This window comes from Sphaeramia orbicularis, chromosome 18 (genome assembly GCF_902148855.1).
Source record: "Sphaeramia orbicularis chromosome 18, fSphaOr1.1, whole genome shotgun sequence".
NCBI classification, from domain to species: domain Eukaryota; kingdom Metazoa; phylum Chordata; class Actinopteri; order Kurtiformes; family Apogonidae; genus Sphaeramia; species Sphaeramia orbicularis.
The window spans coordinates 26,777,304-26,802,702 of NC_043974.1; the positions used below are offsets into that span (position 1 = coordinate 26,777,304).

Genomic DNA, 25,399 nt, shown 5'->3' on the forward strand with positions numbered 1-25,399 from the left:
TGAAAATATGCAAACACCATCTCCACCAGCGACACTAACGCATAGTTACTTTAAATTTCATTAAATCAACAAAACTAATTACAAAAGAAGAAAAATAAATATAAAATTGCAGCATGTGATTTTATATCTGGAGGGAAATTTCAAACTATTCTTAGGATTATTGTAAAATTCATCCTCGTCTATGCTTCAACTTTTGATGGACGGTGGGAAGTCTGCTTCTAGACTTTGCTGGTATTTAGTGGAATCCCTCTTGTGCCATTGGCTGCAACATACAGGATTCCTACAGGTTTCTACAAATTAAATTTAAGACGTTTTAAAACCTTGTTAAGACTACTTAGAACAGAATTTAATGCCTATTTCACAGCCTATTTCACAACCATACAAAGGCTAATGGCTGAACATGTGTTGGCCTGAATGTTCTGTGATCATTTCTCACCAGGGGCTGTGAAATTAGCAATAGTTGGTTCCTAATCTCAATATAAATTGTCAGGTTGGAAAGGGTGGAAGTGAGTAGAATAATGTTACTTTCTTTGACAGTTTGGACATTTCCCAGACACATCTAAACAAAATAGAGTGAACAAGTTTATGGCAACATAATCTAAGACCTACCATATCAAATTTAATACTTTTTAAAGACTTTTTTAAGGTATTTTTATTAAGTATATTTGTAAATTCAAGAATTTTAAGACTTTTTAAGACCCCGTGGGAACCCTGAACACAACCCTGAAACATGATAGATCCACCCCCATACTTAACAGTTGGAAAGGTGTCCTTTGTATAAAATACTGCTTCTTTTTTTTCCTACAGACATACTGCACTTTTGCTGATTATGGCCAAAGAGTTCTATTTTAACTTCATCGGTTCACAGAACTTGTTTCCAAATCATGTCAAGCTTCTGCAGATGTTCCACTGCATTCTCTTAATGTTAGATTTTATGATGAAGATGCAGGTTCTCTCTTAATGAGGGTTGTCTTTGTGCAAGTACTGCTGCACAGTGGATGGTGCACGTCCCTTCCTAACTTTGCCAAGTCATTTTTTGCAGTCACGTAAGGGATTTGATTTGAAATTGTGCAAAACTGAAAGCTGAAAACACTTCACTATCTTCTTGTAGCCTTTTCATGCACTGTGAACATCAACGACATTCATGTTGAGAGTCTTACACAGCTGCTTAGAGGACCCCATGGTTACTGAGTGTTTTCACAAGGTTTGAGTTTGAGAGTTTTTAAAATCTGTGGAAGTGGAAGCAGTTGCCTCTAATGAGAACTATTGACAATCATAAGGATACAGATCTAAACTTGCAAAAATAATCTGAGTCTTGGTAACTCTTAAGACTGCCAGACTTTTCACACGCCACAATTTGTGAAACAAACTAAATATGTATGATTATCACTGGTAATGGTTCCCTTTTTTCCATATCCTACAGAGACTGTGTTTACAACTTTTTAATTTAAAGCATTACCAAATTATGCTGTTTTGGGGGTGTTTGCTGTTCAAGAAGACCCCACATTTTTGTATAAAACTGAATCTTCCATAAGCAGACAATTATACAAAGACTGTGATTATAGCGCCATCTGCTGAACTGTAACCACTGCTGCTGCTCTGCAGCATGTTTATATGCATATGCTCCTTAATCCTTTTATATTGGAAAATTAATTGTATAATACATGAATTGTGGATTAAAGTAAACAGTAAAAGTCACCCAAAAATAGAAGATATATTCATACATACATATCAAATAGGGCAAATGAAAAAAGTTAAATCACATTTTTGTCACTACTTTCCTGGTTCAAGAAAGCATGTGTTCTCCAGTCTTCACCCTCCCTCACCAGACAAGCCCACTCTGCTATGTGAGCTGCAGGACAGCCCTCCCACTGTGACATCAGAGCTGCTGCTCATTGGCTCTACCACTGAATGGATTTGCATGCAGCCCTGCTCAATGACAGGCGAGGGCGTTACTCAGTGCAGCGGCTGCAAAAAGCTGCTGCATTGGCCGGGAATCGAACCCGGGCCTCCCGCGTGGCAGGCGAGAATTCTACCACTGAACCACCAATGCTTGCATACCCCACAAAAAGTAGAATACCTCAATTATTGCGGATGGTGGTACAAAATAATGAGGAATTTGAGGTTCTTTCTATTATGTGAAGAGATGTTTAAAAAAAAAAAAACATACCTTCTTGTCATCTACATTATGCACAATGTTCAGCAAACTATTTAACAAGTAGCTTCTCTCCTCTTCTGTGTGCACCAAAGGCAGAAATCTTTGGAGAATGTAGCAGGCCAGTTGTTGGTCTAAGTACAGACCAGTTGAAGCTGCTGCCTCCTCTGGCACATTGGAAGTATTTTGAATGGACTGGTCAGTGGAAAGAACCACCTACAGAAAGGACAAATGATCAGTGCAACTTAGTTGTAATTATATCAGTAATAAAAACGTTTACCAGCTTTGTATTTTCCCCCTTGAAGGACTGATTTTTAACATACACATACAGACCTGCTCCAGCATACTGTGCAGGATCAGGGGCACAGAGCAAGATTCAGGAGAAACGAGGTCCAGTAGGTTGTTATAGTAACGCATGTCCACGTCTGTAGAAAGGGGAGGCAACTGGGCCTCTGATAAAAGAAGAGACAAAGTAACAGCACTACCAAGACAGCATGACATCCATGAGTGTAGCCTCTGGGGTTTTTTCTGAAAAGCTACTGTGCATGACCAGATTATACCTTGGCTTTCCCCGCGTGGTGTCCTCTTTTTGGAGCGTGGACTCATGGGAGGAGGGGTCAGCACAACCTGCACCAAATTAAAAAAAAAAAAAATTCTAAGAAATAATGTTCGATAGTTTGATAGTATAACTTAAATTGTGCAATATCCAACACATATACAACCACTGACACACCATGGTCAAGTTATTATTATGCCCCACAAACATGTACCTCTGCAGGCTGTATGTCCGGCACAATCACTTTTGGTACATTGATGAGTTTGATGTTGTCGAGGTAGTGCTGATGCTGCCTACGCCAGTCCAGACAGTCATAGACGAGATGAGCCACGCCCTCAAATATTCTGCATCCTAGTGCCAACTGCACCAATAAACACAACCAGTCAATTTTGTGTTGCTTGCATCTGATATGGTTTGTGTCAGAATCTCTGAGTAAATGTAGCAAATCATAAAAAATGACAACAGGCAGAGAAAGGCTACAAAGAAAGAACACAGACACTACGAATAGATCAGAATAAAGGCTGTATTTGGAGTTTGTTTTAGCTTCATGGACAAAAATATGGGACATATTACATATTATAATAGTTTGATGGAGGACTTCCAATTCCTGGTGATTTGAAATATCACCACAATAAAAATATTCATATCAGTTGTCAGTATTTAACACAATAAATGTCAAATCAACATTTACCAGAAATTTTAGGATGATTTTCTTCGAGAGTGAGAGGGAGAAATGATTATTTAGTCAGAACATTTCAAGTGTCTCAGAAATCTAGAGATAGAAAATGTTTAAAAATGATCATAAACAAAATTAAATATATTTAAAGTTATAAATATGGCACTGTCCATCCAAGCCCCCTGTTAGCAACGAAACACTGGAACTCAATGTGTCCCAATACTTTTGTCTATATGGTGCAGTTATATCCCACTACTGTGTTTTCTTTTTGTGACGTAGGCATTTGTCAAACATAAGCATGAAGTGGCCCTTAAGATTTGACTTTATGAATGAAATCTGTTCATTCAAATTATGAAATGTAAGATGTTTTGTCCTTTCTATGTGTGACAAATGTAGCACTATCTACAATCAGGAAACATGTTTCTTTATTACATAGGAGAGGCCTGTGACCATCACAAATTTTGTATAAAACCATGCTAGACTTAAGTGAACAGAATGTTACCTTAAAAATCGAAATACTGGATGGAACTGCATTATTCGGTATTTGGGTGACTGATGAAGGACTGGGAGTTATATTAAGATTGTTATGTTTCTCTGTGACTGATGTTGTACTGCTGTAATTTTCTTTGGTAAAAACAAATATTTATTTTCCATATAATTTCCCTTTACAGTATTTCTATGGTATTCCATTTACTTGTGCCTTCACCATAGGGTCCTATGTCAGAGAATTTTCTGTTTTGTGGAAAAATGAAAATATCTAAATAAAAGGTAAAAAAAAAAAAAAAAAAAAAAAAAAAATTGATACTGATCCTTATATTTTTTTAAGTTGCAGAGATCTTGTATTTTCATAGCCAAACTCACCGCAGCCTCTGGATCTTGTTTGTCAAAGGGAGGACGATGATCGGTAACAGTGTAGCTGAGTTGAGCCACATCATGGAGCTTTGAGTCCGGTGGTCCACTGTCCAAAAGTGGTCTCAGTCCTGACCAAAACTGATTCAACCTCATGGTTTGGGTATCCAGTTCCTTAGTGCAACCATCTTAAAGTTGTTGGATACAAATAGGAATGATGGTTTAATGTAGATCAACATTTGATTTAAAGACAAAGACACCAAGTACTACAGCTCTGGAAAAAATTAAGAGACCACTGCAATTTCCTGTGAAATCAGCATATGTGCATGTATGACAGCTATTTCATTCCTGTGTCTGTTGAATTCCAACATAAACACACCTTATTCTACTGAATAAACACCTGATCCATGACTTATTTAAGAAGGAGAAGTATAAAAACCACTACTGTGGCCATCACTACCTTCTTACAATAGTCAAAAACAGTGCTGTTAGTACTGCAAAAGTAATTAGAATCCAAAAATAACTATTGAAAACCACTCAACTTCAGCTCTGACAATGTTCCCAAACTCTGAGGACTGGTTTTTCTATCAGGACAATGCTCCTGGCCTCAGCTAGGTCAATAAAGGTGTGGATGACGGACCACCAGATGAAGACCCTGTCATGGCCAGCCCAATCTGCAGACCTGAACCCACTTTGAAAACTTCTGGAGGAAGATGGATGGTCACAAGCCATGGGACATTGCTGAGCTTCTTGAATTTCTGTTCCAGGAGCTGCATAAAGTGATCCAACAGCTATGGTGGAGAGCCAAGACACGTGAAAGCTGTCACTGATAATCAGGGTTATTCCACCAAATACTGATGTCTGAACTTTTCCACAGTTACAACAGTAGTACTGTGTTGTTTAGAAATGAATATGAACTGGTTTTCTTTGCATTATTTGAGGTCTGAAAACACTGCATCTTTTTGTTATTGTGACTGTGTGTCGTGTTCTGCAAATACATGCTCTAAATAACAATATTTTTCTTTGGAATTTGGGAGAAATGTCAGTAGTTTAGAGAATGAAACAAAAATGTTCATTTTATTCAAACACATACCTATAAATGGTAAAATCAGAGAAAGTGATCATTTTGCAGTGGTCTATTTTTTTTTTTCCAGAGCTGTATATTTCCATTTAACGGTTATATGAATTATTGAATAAATATATTCCATATTTGCATGCACATTTTAATCAGACAAACAATAATCACTTGCTATGTAAATCTAATGCCTTGTATTTAAATGTACCTGAATGTTCTTTAGATGGAGCCAGAACAGAAGATGGTCTGTCATTTTCCTTGTTACTGTTGTGATTTTCCTGTTGCCCCTCAATAGTTTCTGTTTCCTGTGACAGCAACTGGATGACATTGGCTACATGCACGCCCATGGAATCAAGTGCTCCAACCAAGTGTGGCTGGTAAAAGCCCAGCAACAGGACATAGTGCTGGGGACCATCGTCTGGTTCATCATCTTCACCGAGAGAAGAGCACATGATTGCATTACAGCTCCCATTTTTGAACATGTGCTGGATTTGTTGTGTACATTTTTTTTCATTATATATCATATGCACTTCTGTCAGTTTCAGTCAGTAGAGGATGGATGTGGATGTGCAGCTACAGACTACAAGCAATATGCATTCACCTATTTCATAACTGTATGACCTTCTGGAGAGCAGAAATCTAATCATGCATAAATTATTCAATTTCCTTTAACCATGACACTCCTACTTTATATAGCACTCTGGTTTTTACATTACATTACATTTTCAGCAGACGGTTTTATCCAAAGCGACTTAAATAAAAAAATGAGAGGATCAAATCAAGCATCACTGCTAAAGTACAATAAGCAAAACATTATCAAGTGCAAGAAAAAGTGGGTGAAATGCAATTGAAGAAAACAGGAGGACAGAACAAAAAAAGGGATTTGTTTTTACATTGGTATATCTAATAACTCAAATGTAAAGCTGGTTTGACCTTGAGTTTTACCTATGAATTTAGGTGGTTCAGTGTTTTCATCCCGGCGTCGGAGTTTGGTCTTTTTCTCTTGTTCCATAGGTCCTTTTGTCCCTGCTTTGTCTTTGCCTGCAGATTGAGGAGCAACCTTTTTCTTCTCCACCTCAGCCTTAAACGTAAAAAGAAATATCTCATCCAATGTTTTCTATGTTTGCAACAAAATGTTGTACTGATAAATCTGCTGTGATCATTGAAGAAAATGTTTGATTTGTTGAGTCTGTTTGTATGACTATACTGACATGAACATACTGTTGTGGATAATTCAGTTACTGCATTGTGGATTGTTGTGGTACGATGCTAAAATTAAGGAAATAGTATAGGCTGATTGCTGTATAAAGTTAATGATGAAGGGGTAAAAGCACTGAGGGGTAGGATTAAATAAGTTTATACTTCTTCCTACTCCTTTTTGACCATGCAGGATTCAGACTTGTATGTGCTTGAGGATAGATTCTGTCCATTTAAATGTTGCTTTGTTTATGTCTTAATTTGCTTTGTTTTGTTTTATTTTCTTTGCATGTTCAAAATAAAATGAAAAAAAAAAAAAATAATAATAACAAAGAAAAGGTAATAATTTAATAAATAATCATTAATAATTAGAAACACATATGAGAAGAAGCACTCACCTTCTCTGCTTCCCTCCTCTGCTGATCATTGGTTTTGATTTGTAGAAGCAGAAACTTCACTATTTTAGCCATTAAGTCACAGGGAATCTGTTCCCCAGCATCCAGAAGCATCTTAGCCGGCTCTGTAACCTGCATACACAAAGAGTCAAACACAAACATGTGTACACACAAAGACACCGGGAAGAAAAGATATAATCTGACTTTTCTCGAGCATACAGGGAACATTTAATATTCCCCACTGAAGCCTACCTCAAAGAACACAGGGGTGTCATCTGTTTTTTTAGCTTTGGGATTTCCCAGTTCATGGATCTGTAATAGAGAATGAATGGCAAATATAAAAGCTGCTACAGCAAAGTGACAGAAATGTTAACAAAACAAACTAGAAGAGCAAAAAGCAAAAAAAAAAAACCCAAAACAATCAGAACAGACTATTCATTAAATTATCCTTCAGTAAGAGCACAGAGGCAGACTGACCATAGAAAACATTTCAGGCCTTGGATTAACACACATGTCCAGCTGTGAGTGTGTTGTTTGTTCACACCTAGCATTAAAATGCACTGCCAGCTTTTAAGGTGCAGTGTTTTCTACCTTATCTAACTGTATGAGCTGAAACCATGAATCAGTCACTACATTTTAAAATATTGACTTGGACCGTTTATGAAGCATGTTTATGAACTTCTACTTGTTTAGGGTCGGCTCACACACCACCACACATATTAAGTACTCACAATACATTTTTGTGAGCTTTCTGAAAATTTTAAACATCTTAGAACACTGGAACACTTTAATGTGCTGCCATCGTCATGCTACAACATGAAACTGAGCAGGCATTCCTTCAAAGTTTCCCTAGATGCATACAGTCATGGAAAAAATTATTAGACCATCAAAAGTCATCAAAAACAAGGGTTATGCAATCAAGTACTAACTCCTGTGTGTCATGTGACTAAAACAGACATAAAAGAAAACATGGAATGCCTAAAAGCACTGTTTTTGTCAGTACAATGCCAAAGCTATTGATGTAAGAACTGAAGTGATTTTGGTTATTATCAAGAAAACCATGGAAATGTCTAGATATCAGTTCCTAAATTAAACTTATGAGCTATTTTTGTTGTTATCATTATATTTGTCCAAATAAATGTACCTTTAGTTGTGCCAGGCATTAAAATGAACGAGAAATTGAAGAAAACAAGGGTGGTCTAATAATTTTTTCTGTCACTGTAGTTCAGATTAGTCGGAAAATGAATACTCGCGTCCCAGACCATCTACATAGGCTGAGTGATTGGATAGACACGCATCCTGAAAGGTGTCTTCAGTATGTTTGAACCATGCATCCAGCTGTCAACATGTGATGTGATTTGCCAGTGCGGATGTCAATGCCAGGTCTGAAAAGGGCCTAGGGGGGTTATATAACACTACACTATGTACAAGGTGTGAATTAAGTGGATCTAACAATAATTATAGCACAACATTGATGAATGACATATTTATTATTAAACCACTTGAAGTAAACTAAATTTACCTTTGCCAGGGTGCCACCCCAGGTCAACACTGTGAAAAGTTTGCGTACAGGTTTCTGAACTGCCAGAGCCAGAGCCTGGATCAGATTCTCATCCTCTGGATTTCGCCCAACCACCAGAGACACACAGGCCTTCCATGAATCCTAGAATAGAAAGAGTATACTAATGCTGTACATTCAAGAAATCAGATCCATGTTATACTGATTCGGTGTCACTGTGACCCTGCAGCCTACAGTAAACTGACAGGTGGATTTACTGCTACATAAACAACAAGGACTGAGAACATGATATTAAAAAGCAGTGAATCAAACACAAAAGCCTCCATCTGCACCAGGATGAAAAACAGCAAGTGACTCATACGTGAAAATAAGAGTTTTAATCGACGCGATAATAGTTACTTTAACGCTAATAAAGTGTGACTTCCGGTTTTATTAAACGCAAAAGAAGAAGAATATGATGCTTTCCGGTTTTAAGGATTAGCCTTCAAAATTAAAGCGCAAACGCCACTTGTTGCTCTTTTAGTAAATATGACAGTGACCTAACCCTGAGTAAAACTTAAAGACAGATAAAAGACAGAATTTTAAACCTTGTATTTCTTTTATAGTCTGGGTGTAACAATGGTCTACAGCTATAAATCATGCATATACCCGCTGTGCTGCTAGCTAGGTGTAAAAGTTTGCTAGCTTAGCTACAATTAATGTTAGCTAGGTGTAAAAGTTAGCTTAAAACAATTAATGCCAGCTCAGGTGAGGTAAAATAATAGGGTTACGTTTCACTTTGTCAAATGAAAAAACTATTCTAACGGACAAATTATGCTGTCACTAACAAATAAAAGGTAGTCATTAAGATCAAACCTCTTCAAATGGGGCTTTGATGAGCCCAGCCTCCCAGTTCTTGTTGACTGCTGAGGCTCCAGTGTCGGATTTTCTGGCCGAGGACTTTTTTGCTGCCTTTGGTGGCATTTGTCAGCATTTAAAAAAAAAAAAAAAACAGAAATAACTGCAACAGCCGCAGAGATATCGGAACAAATGACAAATAAGTGAGCGTCCTGCTGAGAGTTTATGGTCACTTTTCCTTGAAGTTTGGGTTAGTGCTTGCGTTGCCCTTGGCAACAGCAGTGGAGCCTGAGGGAGGCATGAGCTCCATGAGTTCACTAAGTATTAGGTTGGATGTGCTGGACGAAAATATATATATAATAAATGTGTGTGGAAAAACATGCAGTGCTCTGCAGAAATTTTAGACTATCTCTGAATGAATGAATAAATGAATTCATTTTTGGTTTGTACATTAATTTTAGTACTTAGTACAATAATTATATTAATAAACATAAAAAATAAAATAGGAATAGGCAAGAAACAAAAGCTTATTTTTTTGCCTATCCTTTTCACCTGATACACTGCTTACATTAATACCTTATACATTTAGTTTGGTTCTTTGCATGTTGTAATGGATTCACATAGATGTCTTGTTAAGATACAACATATAGTGCAGAAAATACGTGCACAATGTTAAATGTTAAAGACCAAGCAGTGATTGTTTTTCCCTCTAAACCAGTGTTTTTCAACCTTGGGGTCAGGACCCCACATGGGGTCGTCTGAAATGTCTAGTAATTGATAAAAATTTTTTTTTTAAATAAATAAATAAATAAATAATAATAATAATAATAATAATAATAATAATAATAATAATAATAATAATAAACTTACTAATAAAAAAATATAGTATGCGTTGACAGAAACAATCCCAATCCATAAAAGACATGACAAACTGTGAGTGTGAAACTGAAATCACTGTGGTTCTGTTTATGTGTCAAGTGTTCATAGTGGTCGGTTTCAGATGCTGCAGCTCTTTCATAAATCATAGTTTGAGTTCTTGTTTGTTCAGTATTAATTGTCCTCCTTGTAAATCACAGCTGGACTGACTGTACATATCCTGACCAAGGAAAATCCAATTCTCCCTTTGTGCAGTAATCTACACCTGGCTTTACTGCCTCTGTCCATTATAGTATACATTATATAGACTAAATGTCGTCTAAAATTAGTGTTTATTTGCAACATTCATTCATTCATTATCTGAACCCGCTTTATCCTCACTAGGGTCACGGGGGTCACTTGGAGCCTATCCCAGCTACATAGGGGCGAAGGCGGGGTACACCCTGGACAAGTCGCCAGTTCATTGCAGGGCTATTTGCAGCATAGTATAGCAAACTATTACATGATCAAAAACAAATTAATTTTATCAAAAAAAAAAAAAAAAAAAGTCTCAGTTTTGAATGTTTGGGGTCACCAGAAATTTGTGATGTTAAAATGGGGTCATGAGCCAGAAAAGGTTGGGAACCACTGCTCTACACCATTCCTAAGTGGTTTACCACCATTTATTATAATAGTATCCTTTTGCATTTTTCATTAAGGAAATTACATGATAAATTCTTTCATTCATTTACTTATTTAAACTGAATAAACTAGCTAAAACAACAAACCTAAGACTGGTTTGACTTTTGCACAGTACCAATGAGACAAACTCATATTTTTTGAAAAGACACACATTTTGTTAGAGGACCCTGTCTTTGATCCTATTTAGAGAGGAGTCTGCCTGCAGGACTTCTATTTTTGTGTGAAACATATTCTCCACTAGATGGCAGTAGAATCATTAGGCTGTGGAAGCAGGATTTAGAGCCCAAATTATGCCAAGGACAACTATTAATATTAATGCACATTGTATTTATGTAGTACAGATGAAGTATGGAAATAATTGTGTGTTGTTAGGCAGTTGTTATTGAGTTTTTAATCATGTAGAAATGAATCTAAGTTAAAACCATCTGGTCCTGGCCCCTAAATAGCTCAAAGATTTCCATCAAACACACAAACACTGCCTCAAAAGTCTGACTCAAATGAAATATATCCTCTTTTGTTTCCATTTTACTGTCTCAGTTCAATGCACAGTTTAATTTCTATTACATCAGTTCAACAAAATTCCCAGTATGCAGGAATTAAAAGCATGTTCCATAGGATTTTTTTTTTTAGTTATTAGTGTTGGACATTGTTATCTTACAGTTAAAATGATCTATTATTATCACTGTGTGTTATGAGGGCTTAGTTATTCACACTGTAGAACTCATGTGCACCAGCTAGTGAGTGTTCTGTTTGACTATTCTATTCTATTCTATTCTATTCTGTTCTATGTTGAGGTGAATCCAAGCAAAAACCATCTGGTATCTGAATATTCCACAAGAATTTCCAACACACACACATATGCAAAATTAACTTTAAAATACATTATGAGGAGAAATGAGTTGGTTCAGGCACCGACTAAGCACTTGAGCCACAAGAATAACATGATAAACAGATGGATTTGCTTTCAGAGCTGGGACAAGTGAAAAGTACAGCGACTCAACGATGGAAATTTGGAATCTGTGTAAATAGTGATCAATCCATTGTTCCACCGGATGAGCCAAGAGACAAGAAAGAGGTTGAATTAAAGCAACACTTACAACAAGAGCCACGAGAAGTCTTTGAATGTACACTGGTCTAAGTATGTGGAGTACGCTTTTATTACATGACGTCAATGTGTTTTTGAAAACTAATTATTTCATAGTGAAGTGGAATAAAAACAAAGAGATGTGTAAAATAAATGATAATATGGAGGTAAGTGTGTGCAGGGTCGTGTCTACTTCACCATCTATGCACACTCACAAAACAATAACACGATCTTAATAATCATTTGTATTCTTTTTATTAATAAAGCTTTCATTTATTCAACACGCATTCAATTAAAAGAGACTACAGCTAATTATAGCGATAGTCATTATTTGTGGTGTGTGTTTTTAAAGAAAACAAATGGGTCGTGTTGTATCTGTTTACTATTTATGCATTTATTCATGGAGTCTTATCTTGTAAGAATTCAAGCTCTCAATTTTTGGGTCAACATATAATTGAGGGACCTTTGAAGTCCATGGGATATATCTTGCATACATCTTTGTTAAAAGTAAAAAAAACAAAAACAAATGTTATTTATGTTCATTATGATCATGTCTTTAAAAGTCCATAATTATTTAATTACAGAAACAATCACTTATTAATAAATAATTCATAAATGACTAGATATATCGTAATAATCGTCCAAATTTAATAACAACCACCTTCTAATTAGCTAAACAATAATAAAATGAGCTTATTCAAAAATTGTTTTGATTGTGTTCTTTTTATGAAGTTGAGATAATGATGACAGATGTTTCTTTTTTGGCAATATATCAAATTTTACATGGAAAATAAATTGTATCTGTGTCCAAGAAATCACTTTAAACTAAGTTACCTATGACAAAAACACCTCCGAAGGAAGTGTGTTAATTCCAAATCACATGACCTGCTCTGCATGATGTCATTTCCTCCTGAAGAAAACATTGGCAAGACTCTAAGGCAGGGGTGTCAAACTCATTTTAGTTCAGGGGCCATATTCAGCTAAATTTGATCTGCAGTGGGCCGAACCAGAAAAATAACAACATAAAAACCTATAAACAATGAGAGCTCCAAATTTTTGTCTTTGTTTTACTGTAAAAAAAAAAGAAAATTAATTATGAAAATATTTACTTTTATAAACTATCAAAAAAAAAAAAAAACCCTGAAAAAACTGAAATTTAAATTAAAAAACGTAAGAAAATTTAGTGCAATTTTAACAATATTATTCCTCAACTTATCATTTGTCCACGTGCATTATGGATCAGCTCTACAAAGACACCAAACACTGAAGAACAGACAGAAAAATTGTTAAAATTGTGCTTAATTTTCTTTAGACATTTCAGGTTGTTCAAATTTGTTCAGGTTATTCACATTTTAGTGTGACAGGAGAGTTTGGAAATGTAAATATTTTCATAATTTAACATTATTTTTTGCACTAAAACAAACATTTAAATTGTTAATTCTAGATTTTTTTTGGCTTAATTCAAGATTTTTTTTTACTTAATTGAATTTTTTTTTTTTTTTTTTTTTGCTTAATTGAAGATTTTTTTTTTTACTTAATTCAAGATTTTTTTTTTTTTTACTTAATTCAAGAATTTTTTTGGCTTAATTCAAGATTTTTTTTTTACTTAATTGAAGATTATTATTATTATTATTATTTTTTTTTTTTGGTTTAATGCAAGTTTTTTTTTGCTTAAGTAAAGATTTTTTTTTTTTTTTTGCTAAATTTGAGATTTTTTTTGGCTTAATTCAAGATTTTTTCCCTTAATTGAAATTTTTTTTTTTTTGGCTTAATTCAAGATTTTTTTTTTTTTTTTTTTTTTGGCTTAATCCAAGTTTTTTTTTCTTAATTCAAGCTAAATTATTATTTTTTGCTTAATTCAATTCAAGACTGTGGAATTTTTGCACTTGGTAAAAACATCCCAGGGGCCGAACTGAACCCTTTGGCGGGCCGCATTTGGCCCCCCGGGCCACATGTTTGACACCCTTGCTCTAAGGTATGTTCTTTCTCTTCTTTCTTAGTTATTTAATATAAAGTAGTGTGTAAGTCAAGTGTGTGTTTATCGCACTTTTATGTCAACAGTGTTACTACAATATCTTTTTGTTTTTTTTTGTAACTCACATTTTATTGTTGTTTATCTTTTCACCCATTAAACATTTTCCAGTGATACAACAGGATAGAATTATAAGACTATATATCAATAAAAAATATGAAAATCAATTGTTAAAAAAAACAAGAAAAAACAGCAGAAAACAAAACACAACCCCCCCCCACCAAAAACAAACAAAAAAAAACCAAAACAAAACCAACTACAATATATTTACAAATTACTTTCAATTTAAATTTTACTCAATTGTATATATGATATTTAGAAGAATCTTTCTGTAAAAATGCCATGTGGTGTTATGGTTATGTTGATTTTAGGCCTGAAAACAGCAAAAATGTCATTTATACCTGTCAACTATGTTACCATGTTAAAGGTCCCTCAGTTATATATTGACCCTTTTGTTCCTAATTCATGTAATTCAGTCCCTTTAAAGTTTTCTGCATGCAAGGTGTTATCATAAATGTGGTTTCACCAGAGCAATAACATAGTTGCAACAGTTCACCCATGAAAAGTAAAGAGTGAGGCAACACCCACTTGTCAGATGCCAGAGAAATCCATGTCTGAAGCCAGCAGTGTATTTGTTATGGGGCCAGTGTCCTAGGAAGGTCACTCCCCAGCCAGATAAATACTGTAGTGACACTTGAATAACACTCCTTCTCTGCTGCTGCAAATAGCATGGCAACATCTCAAAATATCTCCTTTTTTTAAGAAATACACCACTGTCAAACACACGCATCATGTGTCTGTTGAGGCTATTTTTTTTTTACAGTGAATGTAATTGTCTGTTTTTCTCTTTATCTATTTGCTACTGAAACTAATACACCTGAGCAAATAAGGAGGTTTGAAGCCAAAACATACCAACACCAGCGAAATACTAATAAAATCAGACACCGTGTTGGGAAAACACTTCCTGCACATGCCGATCTGTTAAACTTAGGATTTTGAGCTATGTATGGCACTGCTGTTATATCATGTGGTCTCAAACGTCACAAAAAGCAGATCTAAATTAGTTTTAACACCGCTTTCTGAGTTTGACATTTAGTAGTTTTGTATTTCAGTCCCTAGAAATCATGTGATGCTGTATAACGTCAGCAGGGAGCCAACGGCAAGCTCATGTTTAGCAACAAGCCCAACTTTGTCTTGAATGTGATATGATGATCTAGTACAGTCTGGTCAGTGTTTTGACAAAATATCCATAGGAGACGCAAAATGGCAGTCGGGGAAAGTAAACAGGGTCCGTCTGGGCATCAGGATACGTATTTCAGCCTCAGGCATGGGGTCAATACTAACAAAAATGGACAAAATTAACAGAGTTCATCTGATTTCTACTTTTTCTTTAGTGTTCAAATCTGGTCACGTTTGACTTCAGGTGTTATTTGGTAGACTGTGTGTTAAACAAGTTGAAATAATAAATGAGAAAACAATGATTTCCGTCTATTAGTGTAAAAAAAAAAGCTACTTGGATCTTTTGCATGAACATACAGTTATGTAAAAAATGATTAGACCACCCCTTGTTTTCTTCAATTTCTTGTTTATTTTAATGCCTGGTACAACTAAAGGTACATTTGTTTGGACAAATATAATGAAAACAACAAAAATAGCTCATAAAGAGTTTCATTTCAGAGCTGATATCTAGTCATTTTCCATGTTTTCTTGATAATAACCAAAATCACTTCAGTTCTTACATCAATATCTATGGCATTGTACTGACAGAAACAGTGCTTTTAGGCATTCCATGTTTTCTTTTCTGTCTGTTTTAGTCACATGATACACACAGGAGTTAGTACTTGATTGCATAACCATTGTTTTTGATGACTTTTGAAGGTCTAATAATTTTTTCTGTGACTAAATTTACATTACAAGGAATAAAAGTGTTATTTACTTAGATTACACTGGTCAACAACAAATTTATTGTTGAAGTTTTTTGAGCTGATTTAGGATCATTTTGGTGTGCTGAATCCAAAAATCACATTAATTTTGCTCAATCAGGTCAACTTTCTGAACTATGCTACATATTGGCTTTTTAACATTTTTGCTTACATTTATGGGCATTTTCACATCATATGATACAAAATTCTTTCATATTTCTTGCAATAAACGAGTTCTGAAGATTTTATTTTTGCCAATTTATAATTAATGTCTTTTTTTTATATTACAGGTGAATGAAATGGCTTCGACTAGAAGATCTTGCAAAAATAAACCTGATGTATTCTGCTACATCTGCGGTGAATACACCATTGTACCTAACAGGAATCCTGTTAGAAAATGATTTTTTTTCTCTTAAAACCTATTTTGGGTGAGAACTATATAAAAAAATCAGCTGATAAAGTCACAAAAATGTAATCAATTTTGTGAGAAGATCAAATTTTTCAAAATCAAATTAGCAAAAAAACCTGACCTGATTGGGAAAAACAGATGTCATTTTTGGATTTAGCGGTGCAAAATGGTCCTAATTCAGTTGAAAAAAACCTAGACAACTTGCAAAAAACATTTTTTTGTAACCCAGTGTTATATATAATCAGTGGGAGACAGATAAACATGTGAGGATCATAAAAACCACAGTCTCAGTGCGACATGCATGCACTCAGTGGTCAAGTTCATCAGATTTCCGTCTTCTCTGAAAGAGGTTATTTCAGAGGTCAAGAGGAAACATGAAGCAAAGCTCAGTCACCCCTGGGGAGCAAACAGTCCTATCATGTCCTATCCGGTGGCCTTTTACAACCCTGCCGAGGTACAGGCAGGTGACTCAAAGCTGGTAAACATCTGTAGGAGTTGGGTTGACTGCGTGGTCCGGCATCAACAGAGTGTGTGTGATCAGACTGATCAGTGTGATAGATTCTGCAGCTGTAGTGAGTGAAGGATCACCCCCTTCTCTGTTTCACAACATGGTACAGTCACTGGAAACCACACTGCAGTAGTTTAGATGAATCATGTTGACAGTGAGCATCTCATGTACCAAACAGATTCATGAGCTTCAGTGCATCAGTTGGCAGTGCTATGAAAATGAGTGCAGTACTTTTCCATGACAGGTAGATGATAATGTAGAGCAGAGGTCTCAAACATGCGGTCCGGGGGCCAAATCGGGCCCGCCAAAGGGACCAGTCTGGCCCGAGGGATGAATTTGTGAAATGCAAAAATGACACTGAAGATTTTACTTATTTTAGCTCAGACCAATTTAATCTCAAGTGGGTCGGATCAGTAAAATACAATCCTAATAACCTTTAACCCTTTCATGCATAGTGGTCACTACAGTGGACAGTTACCCTACAGCTTTACTCTTGTATATTCATGGGTTTTGTTGTTTTAGTTCCATTTCAACCAACACAGTGGACACTTATGCATCATTTCATAAACTGCAATTCATACCATTATTGTAACTTTGCTGTTCTTGATTGGTTCTTGAGTGGAAATCAATTGTTAATATTTATTTTTTGCATATTATCTCCATGAAGTGAGTAATAACTAGTATTAGAATATGTTAAAATGTGAGAAAACATCAGATTAGCTGCATTAAACATGGTTTCATTTCACTGTTTTCATATCACTTTATGATATTGGGTTTTAAATACATGTTTCTTTGCTTCAAGAATAAAATTCATGATGTAGCTGAGTGGACATTTTTGTAACTCCATGAAAAACAGGTTGATTAAAAAAAAAATTCAATCAAATTGTTTTTTTTTTTCATGCCTTAAGAGGAATAAAAACACTCAGGAAAAAAAATCTTGATTAAGGTTCTCATAATTCATGCATGAAAGGGTTAAATACTCACAACTAGGGATGTAACGATATGAAAATTTCATATCACGGTTATTGTGACCAAAATTATCACGGTTATCATTATTATCGCGGTATTATTGAAATGTGCTCAAAATGTTCAAAAAGTACTAATATACACACTGAAATAATTTAACCAAGTTGTATTTCGAAACAAACAAACAAATAAAATAATAGACACAATGTACTTTCTGTTAGCAGAAACATTCAAATATTAACATGTAAACATCAAACATACAAATGTGCATTAAAGATGGCACCTTATGCCCATTGTTTGACCATTTTCCATATCAAGTTGAAGTTATTTTAGTTTCTTTTTCAGAGATACATAGAACGGAGGTCTCTCTCTCTGAGTTTTCAAAGTGCGGTAATCAAACACAGTTATCATGATAATTAGAATTTAAACGGTAATAATAACCGTCGGGAATTTTACTGCAGTTTATCGATATACCGGTAATCGTTACATCCCTACTCACAACTCCAGATTTTTCTTTGTAAATGTAAACATTTTCATGTCATTTTACTGTATTTACACTAAAACAAACTATCATTTCACAAAAACATGAATAACCTGAACAAATATGAACGTGTTGAAATGTCTGAAGTGCAGGTTGACCAATATTCTGCCTGTTATGAAATGTTTTGTGTATTTGTTGATCCACTGTGATCTGTGCATTGTAATTTACATGTGTAAATGATCAACTGAGACATAATATTGTTAAAATTACACTTAGTTTTCTTAAGAAATTTCAGTTTGTTCATGTTATTCCAATTATTGTAAAGGCTAGTTGGTAGCAGTAATCATTTTCATTGCATAATTTTTATTTTTTGCTTTAAAACATAGAGGAAAATTTGTTGACATTTGTTGAGTTGAGATTATTTCTATATTATGTTATTATTTCACTGCATATTATTTCACTTCAGATCAAATTTGGCTTAATGTGGCTCCCGAACTAAAAAGAGTTTGACACCCCTGATATAGAGTGATATTTCTGTATTTACTCATTAAGCCATAAAGACCCAAACAACCACTGGCGACCAAATTATCTACCAATATAAAATATGTAATAATTTCTGAACCACTAATCCTATCAATGCATATCAGTAATTGGTGTAAAGTGTAGTTATTCATCTTTTCATGGTCATCAGATATGACCCATTGTTGTAGAAGATGACAGTGATGACCATGAAAAGATGACAAACTGTATTTTACACCAATTATTTACATATTTTAATAGGATTAGTGGATCAACAGGTATTAAACAGTTTAGATCAGTAGATGGTGTTGATTACCAGTGAATGTTTGGGTCTTTATGGGTTAAAATAGTCTCATCTTTTATGCATCTTATGTGATATTTTTGCAAACTATGCACATTGTTAAAGTCATTAAGATGAGCAATGATTACAAATGCACCAACAGTTAGACGCTGAAGCATAAGAATTCAAGTTTAACCCTTAACCCTGTAAAGCCTGAACCATTAAATCATTGACAGAAAATTCCAGTTCTTTGAAACTGGAACCTTTATTGGTCCTTCTAAACTACTAAAAATGTTGTTTGTTTTTTTTTCAAATATCAATTTCCATGTATGAGTTTCAATTTTGTATCATATTTGATACACTGGGTCTCAATGCTCAAATATTAGTATTACTGAACAAACAAAAACATAATATAACACAACCTTGTCCAACAAATTGCTAATTTCTTCTCAAAATTGGCAAAGTTCTGCCTCCTCCCTCATTAATGACAGTCTTGTAGTGTCACTGGAAAGGCCTCTGGTGAACAAATTCCCACCTGGTGGATTATTCGTCTATTGCATGTATCTAATTATATACATCAGGTTTTTCAAGAAAAAAAACAAAAAAACGTCACATTGATCATGTAGAGGGCTTCCAAACTCATGAATCAAATATGATACATTTGGTTGTGATACATTATAGTTTTTTTTGTTTGTTTGTTTGTTTTGTTTCATATTTTTATTGATGTGTGTACAAGAAAATGAAAGGAACATGCCAACACCATGGCACACTGATGTCAACATTAACCAGGTCTGTAAACACCATTACTTTCAGATTTGCCTTTTTTTTTTTTTTTTTTTAGGAACAAATAACAATAAAACCTGGCAAACAATACAATGAAAAGAATATTAAGACATAGTCAGAATAAAATAATTAAACTGGTGACATAAACATAAGAAAATAAATAAATAAGTAAGTAATAAAGGAAAAGGGAGGGGGAAGGGAATTACATTGTCTCAAAAAAAATCCATAAACGGTCGCCATTTATTGTAGAATTTGTTCAAGTTTCCTCATGTTGAATATCTAATTTTCTCTATTTTTAAAAAGGACATTACCTCGTTAATCCATTGTGTGCTGGAAGAGGTGATTGTAGATTTCCAATTAAGGAGGAGGTGGCGTTTAGCAGTTCGGGAGGTAAAAGCTATTACTTCTAATTCTTTTGCAGAGTATTGGGTATACTACACCCGGGAGACCAAAAATATCAATGTGTGGTGAAATGTCAATAGTTTTAAAATACCTTTAGACATGGTGTTGAAATAAATTAGCCAAAAATTTGTCAGGGCTGGGCAAGAAAAAAAACATGTGTGAGATTGCAGGATGAGCCTCCACATCTGTCACAGATATCTACCGTAATAATAATAATAATAATAATAATAATAATAATAATAATAATAATAATAACAATAATACATCGATTTTATGTGGCGCTTTTCTAAGTACTCAAAGACGCTTTTGGGAAAATCTGAGCCAGCTTTGTCTTTGAATAGTGACATCTAAATACAACTTTAAACTGTATTGAGGTCAAACGGGCACAAATAGAGGTTTTGTGAATGACCTTCAATGCAGATTCCCACCAATGTAAATCATATTATATTTGTTCATAATAATATAAAGCCAGAAACCTAATTATTTACTAGTACGTATCAATCATATTATGGCATAGTGTATAGATATGATTAGACAAGGAAGGTTATTATTGTTATTAATCATATAAGGAGAAGGGGTGGGAGTTTATAAGTTGTACTTCTTCTCACTCCTTCTCAAATATGTGTTATATGTCTTATGTTTAAGTGTTTTGTTTATTTATTTTCTTCTGTTTGACGTTCATGTTCAAAATAAATACATCAATCAGTCAGTTAATCAATGTTCCTCAAAAAGCAGTCCTAATTCACACTCCCAAGTTTCTTTTGTACTAGAGGTTAACCCTTTCATGCACTAATCATGAGAACCTTAGTTAAGATTTTTCTCTTTAGTGTTTTTATTCCTCCATAGGCATGTAAAAAAACAGTGTGATCAAGTTTTTTTTTTTTTTTTTTCATGGAGTTACAAAAATGTCCATGCATTTAATTTTTGAAGTAAAGAAACATGTTTAAAACCCAATATCAGAAATTGATATTAAAATAATGAAATAAAATCTGACATTTCACATTTTAATCTCACATTTTAACATATTCTAATGCTAATTATTACTCTTTTCATGGAGATAATATGCAAAAAAAAAAAAAAAAAAATTCTTTCCCTAACAAATAACAGTTGATTTACACTGAAACATGTTAGTGCAGATCAGGTTGATGAAGAACAGCCTAGTTACAGTAATGTTATGAATTACAGTGTATGGGATGATGCATAAGCGTCCACTGTGTTGGCTGATATGGAACTAAAATAACAAAACCCATGAATATACAAGAGAACAGCTGGAGAAGAACTGTCCACTGGAGTGACCATTATGCATGAAAGGGTTAAATAACCATCGTATGACTGAATAGTGTTATAAATTTTGGAAATTAAAGACCTATGTAAAGGATTAAGTTGCAAAAGTTCAGCCCACGGTTGCTCAGGGTGGAAGGTGAGGGAAGTTAGAGAATAGAGATTTTGCACAGTTCCTCAAATAAAAAATAAAAAAAAAAGCTAGATGTGATGTGAACTTGAAGTATTCAGTATTAAACCAGAGTCTTCACAGATAAATAATAAAAAGCTTGTGTGTTTTTACTGGCTTGACAATACCAGCTGGACTGTGTGACCCACATTAAGACAGCGAGGGAAAGGAGTCAGGCGAGGTAGTGTACACATGACACCGAGTAAATGATCACTACTGCTTTGTCCCCTTCACAATGAAAGTGATGCATCTGCACCAGATCATGTGCTTCTGCCGTTAACCTACTGTAACTATGTCACCCAGTTCAGTCGGGCATAAATGACGTGACTGTATACAACCGGTAAAACTTCACCCAGTGAGTATTTTCAGTACTTTAGCCTCCAGACTGAGCTGAAATGAAAGACTGAAGTGGAGGAAACAATCTTGAGTGTAAGTGCTGTTGCTGCACGTTCCACATAAGTGTCATTTGTGTGGCTCATGACAGAAGGGCCTCCAGATTACTATGGAGACACCTCCATTAAAGTCAGTGAGAGAAATGTCACATACACACTGCAGGTTCACACAAGCAGCTCATGTGCTTTTATAAACGTTCCCAGCGGGGTATGTGCAGAAACTTCTTTGTAGCTATTTGTTTTAGCCTGAGGACTTGGAATAAGTGGTGTAAAATGAATGATTGGTGTAATATTTAACCTTTTCATGCACAGTGGTCACTCCAGTGGACAGCTACAGGGTGGGGAAGCAAAATTTACAATGAACATTTAGTTGTTTTTTTCTCAGCAGGCACTACGTCAATTGTTCTGAAACCAAACATATATTGATGTCATAATCATACCTAACACTATTATCCATACCTTTTCAGAAACTTTTGCCCATATGAGTAATCAGGAAAGCAAACGTCAAAGAGTGTGTGATTTGCTGAATGCACTCGTCACACCAAAGGAGATTTCAAAAATAGTCGGAGTGTCCATAAAGACTGTTTATAATGGAAAGAAGAGAATGACTATGAGCAAAACTATTACGAGAAAGTCTGGAAGATACTATTAAAGAAGAATGGGAGAAGTTGTCACCCGAATATTTGAGGAACACTTGCGCAAGTTTCAGGAAGTGTGTGAAGGCAGTTATTGAGAAAGAAGGAGGACACATAGAATAAAAACATTTTCTATTATGTCAGTTTTCTTGTGGCAAATAAATTCTCGTGACTTTCAATAAACTAATTGGTCATACACTGTCTTTCAATCCCTGACTCAAAATATTGTAAATTTTGCTTCCCCACCCTGTATTCTCCAGCTGTTCTCTTGTACAGGGTGGGGAAGCAAAATTTACAATGAACATTTAGTTGTTTTTTCTCAGCAGGCACTACGTCAATTGTTTTGAAACCAAACATATATTGATGTCATAATCATACCTAACACTATTATCCATACCTTTTCAGAAACTTTTGCCCATATGAGTAATCAGGAAAGCAAACGTCAAAGAGTGTGTGATTTGCTGAATGCACTCGTCACACCAAAGGAGATTTGAAAAATAGTTGGAGTGTCCATAAAGACTGTTTATAATGGAAAGAAGAGAATGACTATGAGCAAAACTATTACGAGAAAGTCTGGAAGATACTATTAAAGAAGAATGGGAGAAGTTGTCACCCGAATATTTGAGGAACACTTGTGCAAGTTTCAGGAAGCGTGTGAAGGCAGTTATTGAGAAAGAAGGAGGACACATAGAATAAAAACATTTTCTATGATGTCAGTTTTCTTGTGGCAAATAAATTCTCATGACTTTCAATAAACTAATTGGTCATACACTGTCTTTCAATCCCTGCCTAAAAATATTGTAAATTTTTCTTCCCCACCCTGTATATTCATGGGTTTTGTTGTTTTATTTCCATATCAACCAACACAGTGGACGCTTATGCATCATCACAAACACTGCAATTCGTACCTTTGCCGTAACTTTGCTGTTTTTCATAAACCTGATCGGCACTAGCATGTTTTAGTTTGAATCAATTGCTAATTGCTATTAGACTGTAATTAACAGTTTTGGGGTTTTTTTGCATATTATCTCCATGAATTGAGTAAGAACTAGTATTAGAGTATGTTAAAATGTGAGAAAACGGCATTAGCAGCATTTAAAAATGTTTTTATTTCATAGTTTTCACACGGTATATCACTTTCTGATGATGGGTTTTAAATACATTTTTCTTTGCTTCAAAAATTTAACACATGGTATCCAACTGAGTGGACATTTTTGTAACTCCATGAAAAATAGGGTCATGAAAAATTGCTCCTGGCTGTTCCAAAGTCGAGGTTTAAATCCAAAGGTGGCCACGTCTTCTCCATCAGAGCCCCTCCACTTTAGAATGGCCTGCCCAAGGCTTGCAGAATCAGTAACATCTTTTAAATCACACATTTTCATAGACTTGCCTTTATGTGATGTTGTCTCTTTTTAATGTTTTTAATGATGAATATTTAATTTTACCCTGTTTTGATTATTATTTATATTGACATACAGGATGTTGTTTTATTCCATTCCTTCATTTTTGCATTGATTTGACAGCATCATGTTATGTTATTTCTGCCTTCTCTACTACGATACATTCAAATTTATTCGGAGCGTCATGTTTTCGCATTTGCTGTACATATCGGTTTTATTGTGTTGTGTTGTTTTCTATGTTTTATTGTCTTTGCTTGCGTCTTGTTTTTTTTTCTAACTGTATCCTGCTGTTGTGCCCTTCTGCTTTGACTGTTGAAGCACTTTGTAAACTCAGTTTTTAAAGGTGCTATATAAATAATGTTATTATTTTTATTAGTATTATTATTATTATACATTATTATTGGTGACATATTTAAGCCTATTATTGCATTTTTAAAAGGTGTTCAAATCTAATCTGTGTTTGGATTCATTACCAGGCACTGAAAATGCTGTTTATTGTTCAGTACAATCATTTATTCAGTAAATAACTTGACTTTCTTTGATACTTCATGTGCTTTAGATTAGATTTAATGTACTTTCAAGTCATATTTAGTTTAAAATTGACTCTTTTTCTATGACTCTTTTTCTCTTTTTGCATGTATTATTTTTTGCTTCCTTGAATTTCCATTTCTATATTATGTTGTGCAAAGAAGTCAATTAGTTGCAATCAGGAAGCTTGGACCATTTCCATATTCGAAATAAGTCAATTTTTAAAAAAAAATTTTGACACAACCTCTCTATTTTGTTGTTTAGAATGATTAGATCGGCCTTTTTTAACGTTTTAATGATCGTTTAGCAGCCTTTATTGTATCGTTCTCTAAATAAATGATAAATATTTAATACAAGATCATATTTGACACCATATATGTAACATAATAGACTTAAAAGATGACCAAATTGTGTTTTATTGCTTTTGGCAGGTCATAGTTGAGGGTGAAATGACACCTTGTTTTGAAACTTGAAATTGGGTCAGATTTCCCTGCACACAATAGGAAAGCCAAGAGCCTATAGTTAGAAATATTTAAGCAAATTGCAGGCATCCAGTTTCCCAATAACAAGTATTATGTTTGTTTGCTGGTCACTTTGGTGCCAAGTGAAAAAGCTTTGTCACAGAAGTCAGGACAAAGCATAAACACATGCGTCACATTCTTGGAGAGATCTTGTTCTGTTGTTTGTCCCCTTTCAAAAAGCCTGCATTGTACCCAGGGCAGCAAGTTATGCAGCTTCTGACCCAGCAAATATAGGAATTGAGTCATGAAAAACAACTTCCACAGAAGCATG

At 34.7% G+C, this 25,399-nt stretch overlaps 1 protein-coding gene and 1 non-coding gene across 2 annotated transcripts in view; both read right to left on the reverse strand.

Annotated features, from left to right (window-relative positions):
• spag17 (sperm associated antigen 17) overlaps positions 1–9,385 on the reverse strand; it is a 36,704-nt gene extending 27,319 nt beyond the window's left edge. The window contains exons 1-11 of the mRNA XM_030161906.1: positions 9,278–9,385; positions 8,426–8,566; positions 7,156–7,215; positions 6,907–7,035; positions 6,257–6,392; positions 5,520–5,741; positions 4,249–4,424; positions 2,926–3,072; positions 2,716–2,782; positions 2,489–2,607; positions 2,171–2,371 (exon numbers count right to left, since the gene is read on the reverse strand). Coding sequence (XP_030017766.1) covers positions 2,171–2,371; positions 2,489–2,607; positions 2,716–2,782; positions 2,926–3,072; positions 4,249–4,424; positions 5,520–5,741; positions 6,257–6,392; positions 6,907–7,035; positions 7,156–7,215; positions 8,426–8,566; positions 9,278–9,385 — 1,506 coding nt within the window. The remainder of the gene's footprint in view (positions 1–2,170; positions 2,372–2,488; positions 2,608–2,715; positions 2,783–2,925; positions 3,073–4,248; positions 4,425–5,519; positions 5,742–6,256; positions 6,393–6,906; positions 7,036–7,155; positions 7,216–8,425; positions 8,567–9,277) is intronic.
• On the reverse strand, positions 1,983–2,053 carry trnag-gcc (transfer RNA glycine (anticodon GCC)). The gene has a single exon. It is a non-coding gene; the product is annotated as a tRNA-Gly (tRNA).
• Positions 9,386–25,399: the final 16,014 nt, after the last annotated feature.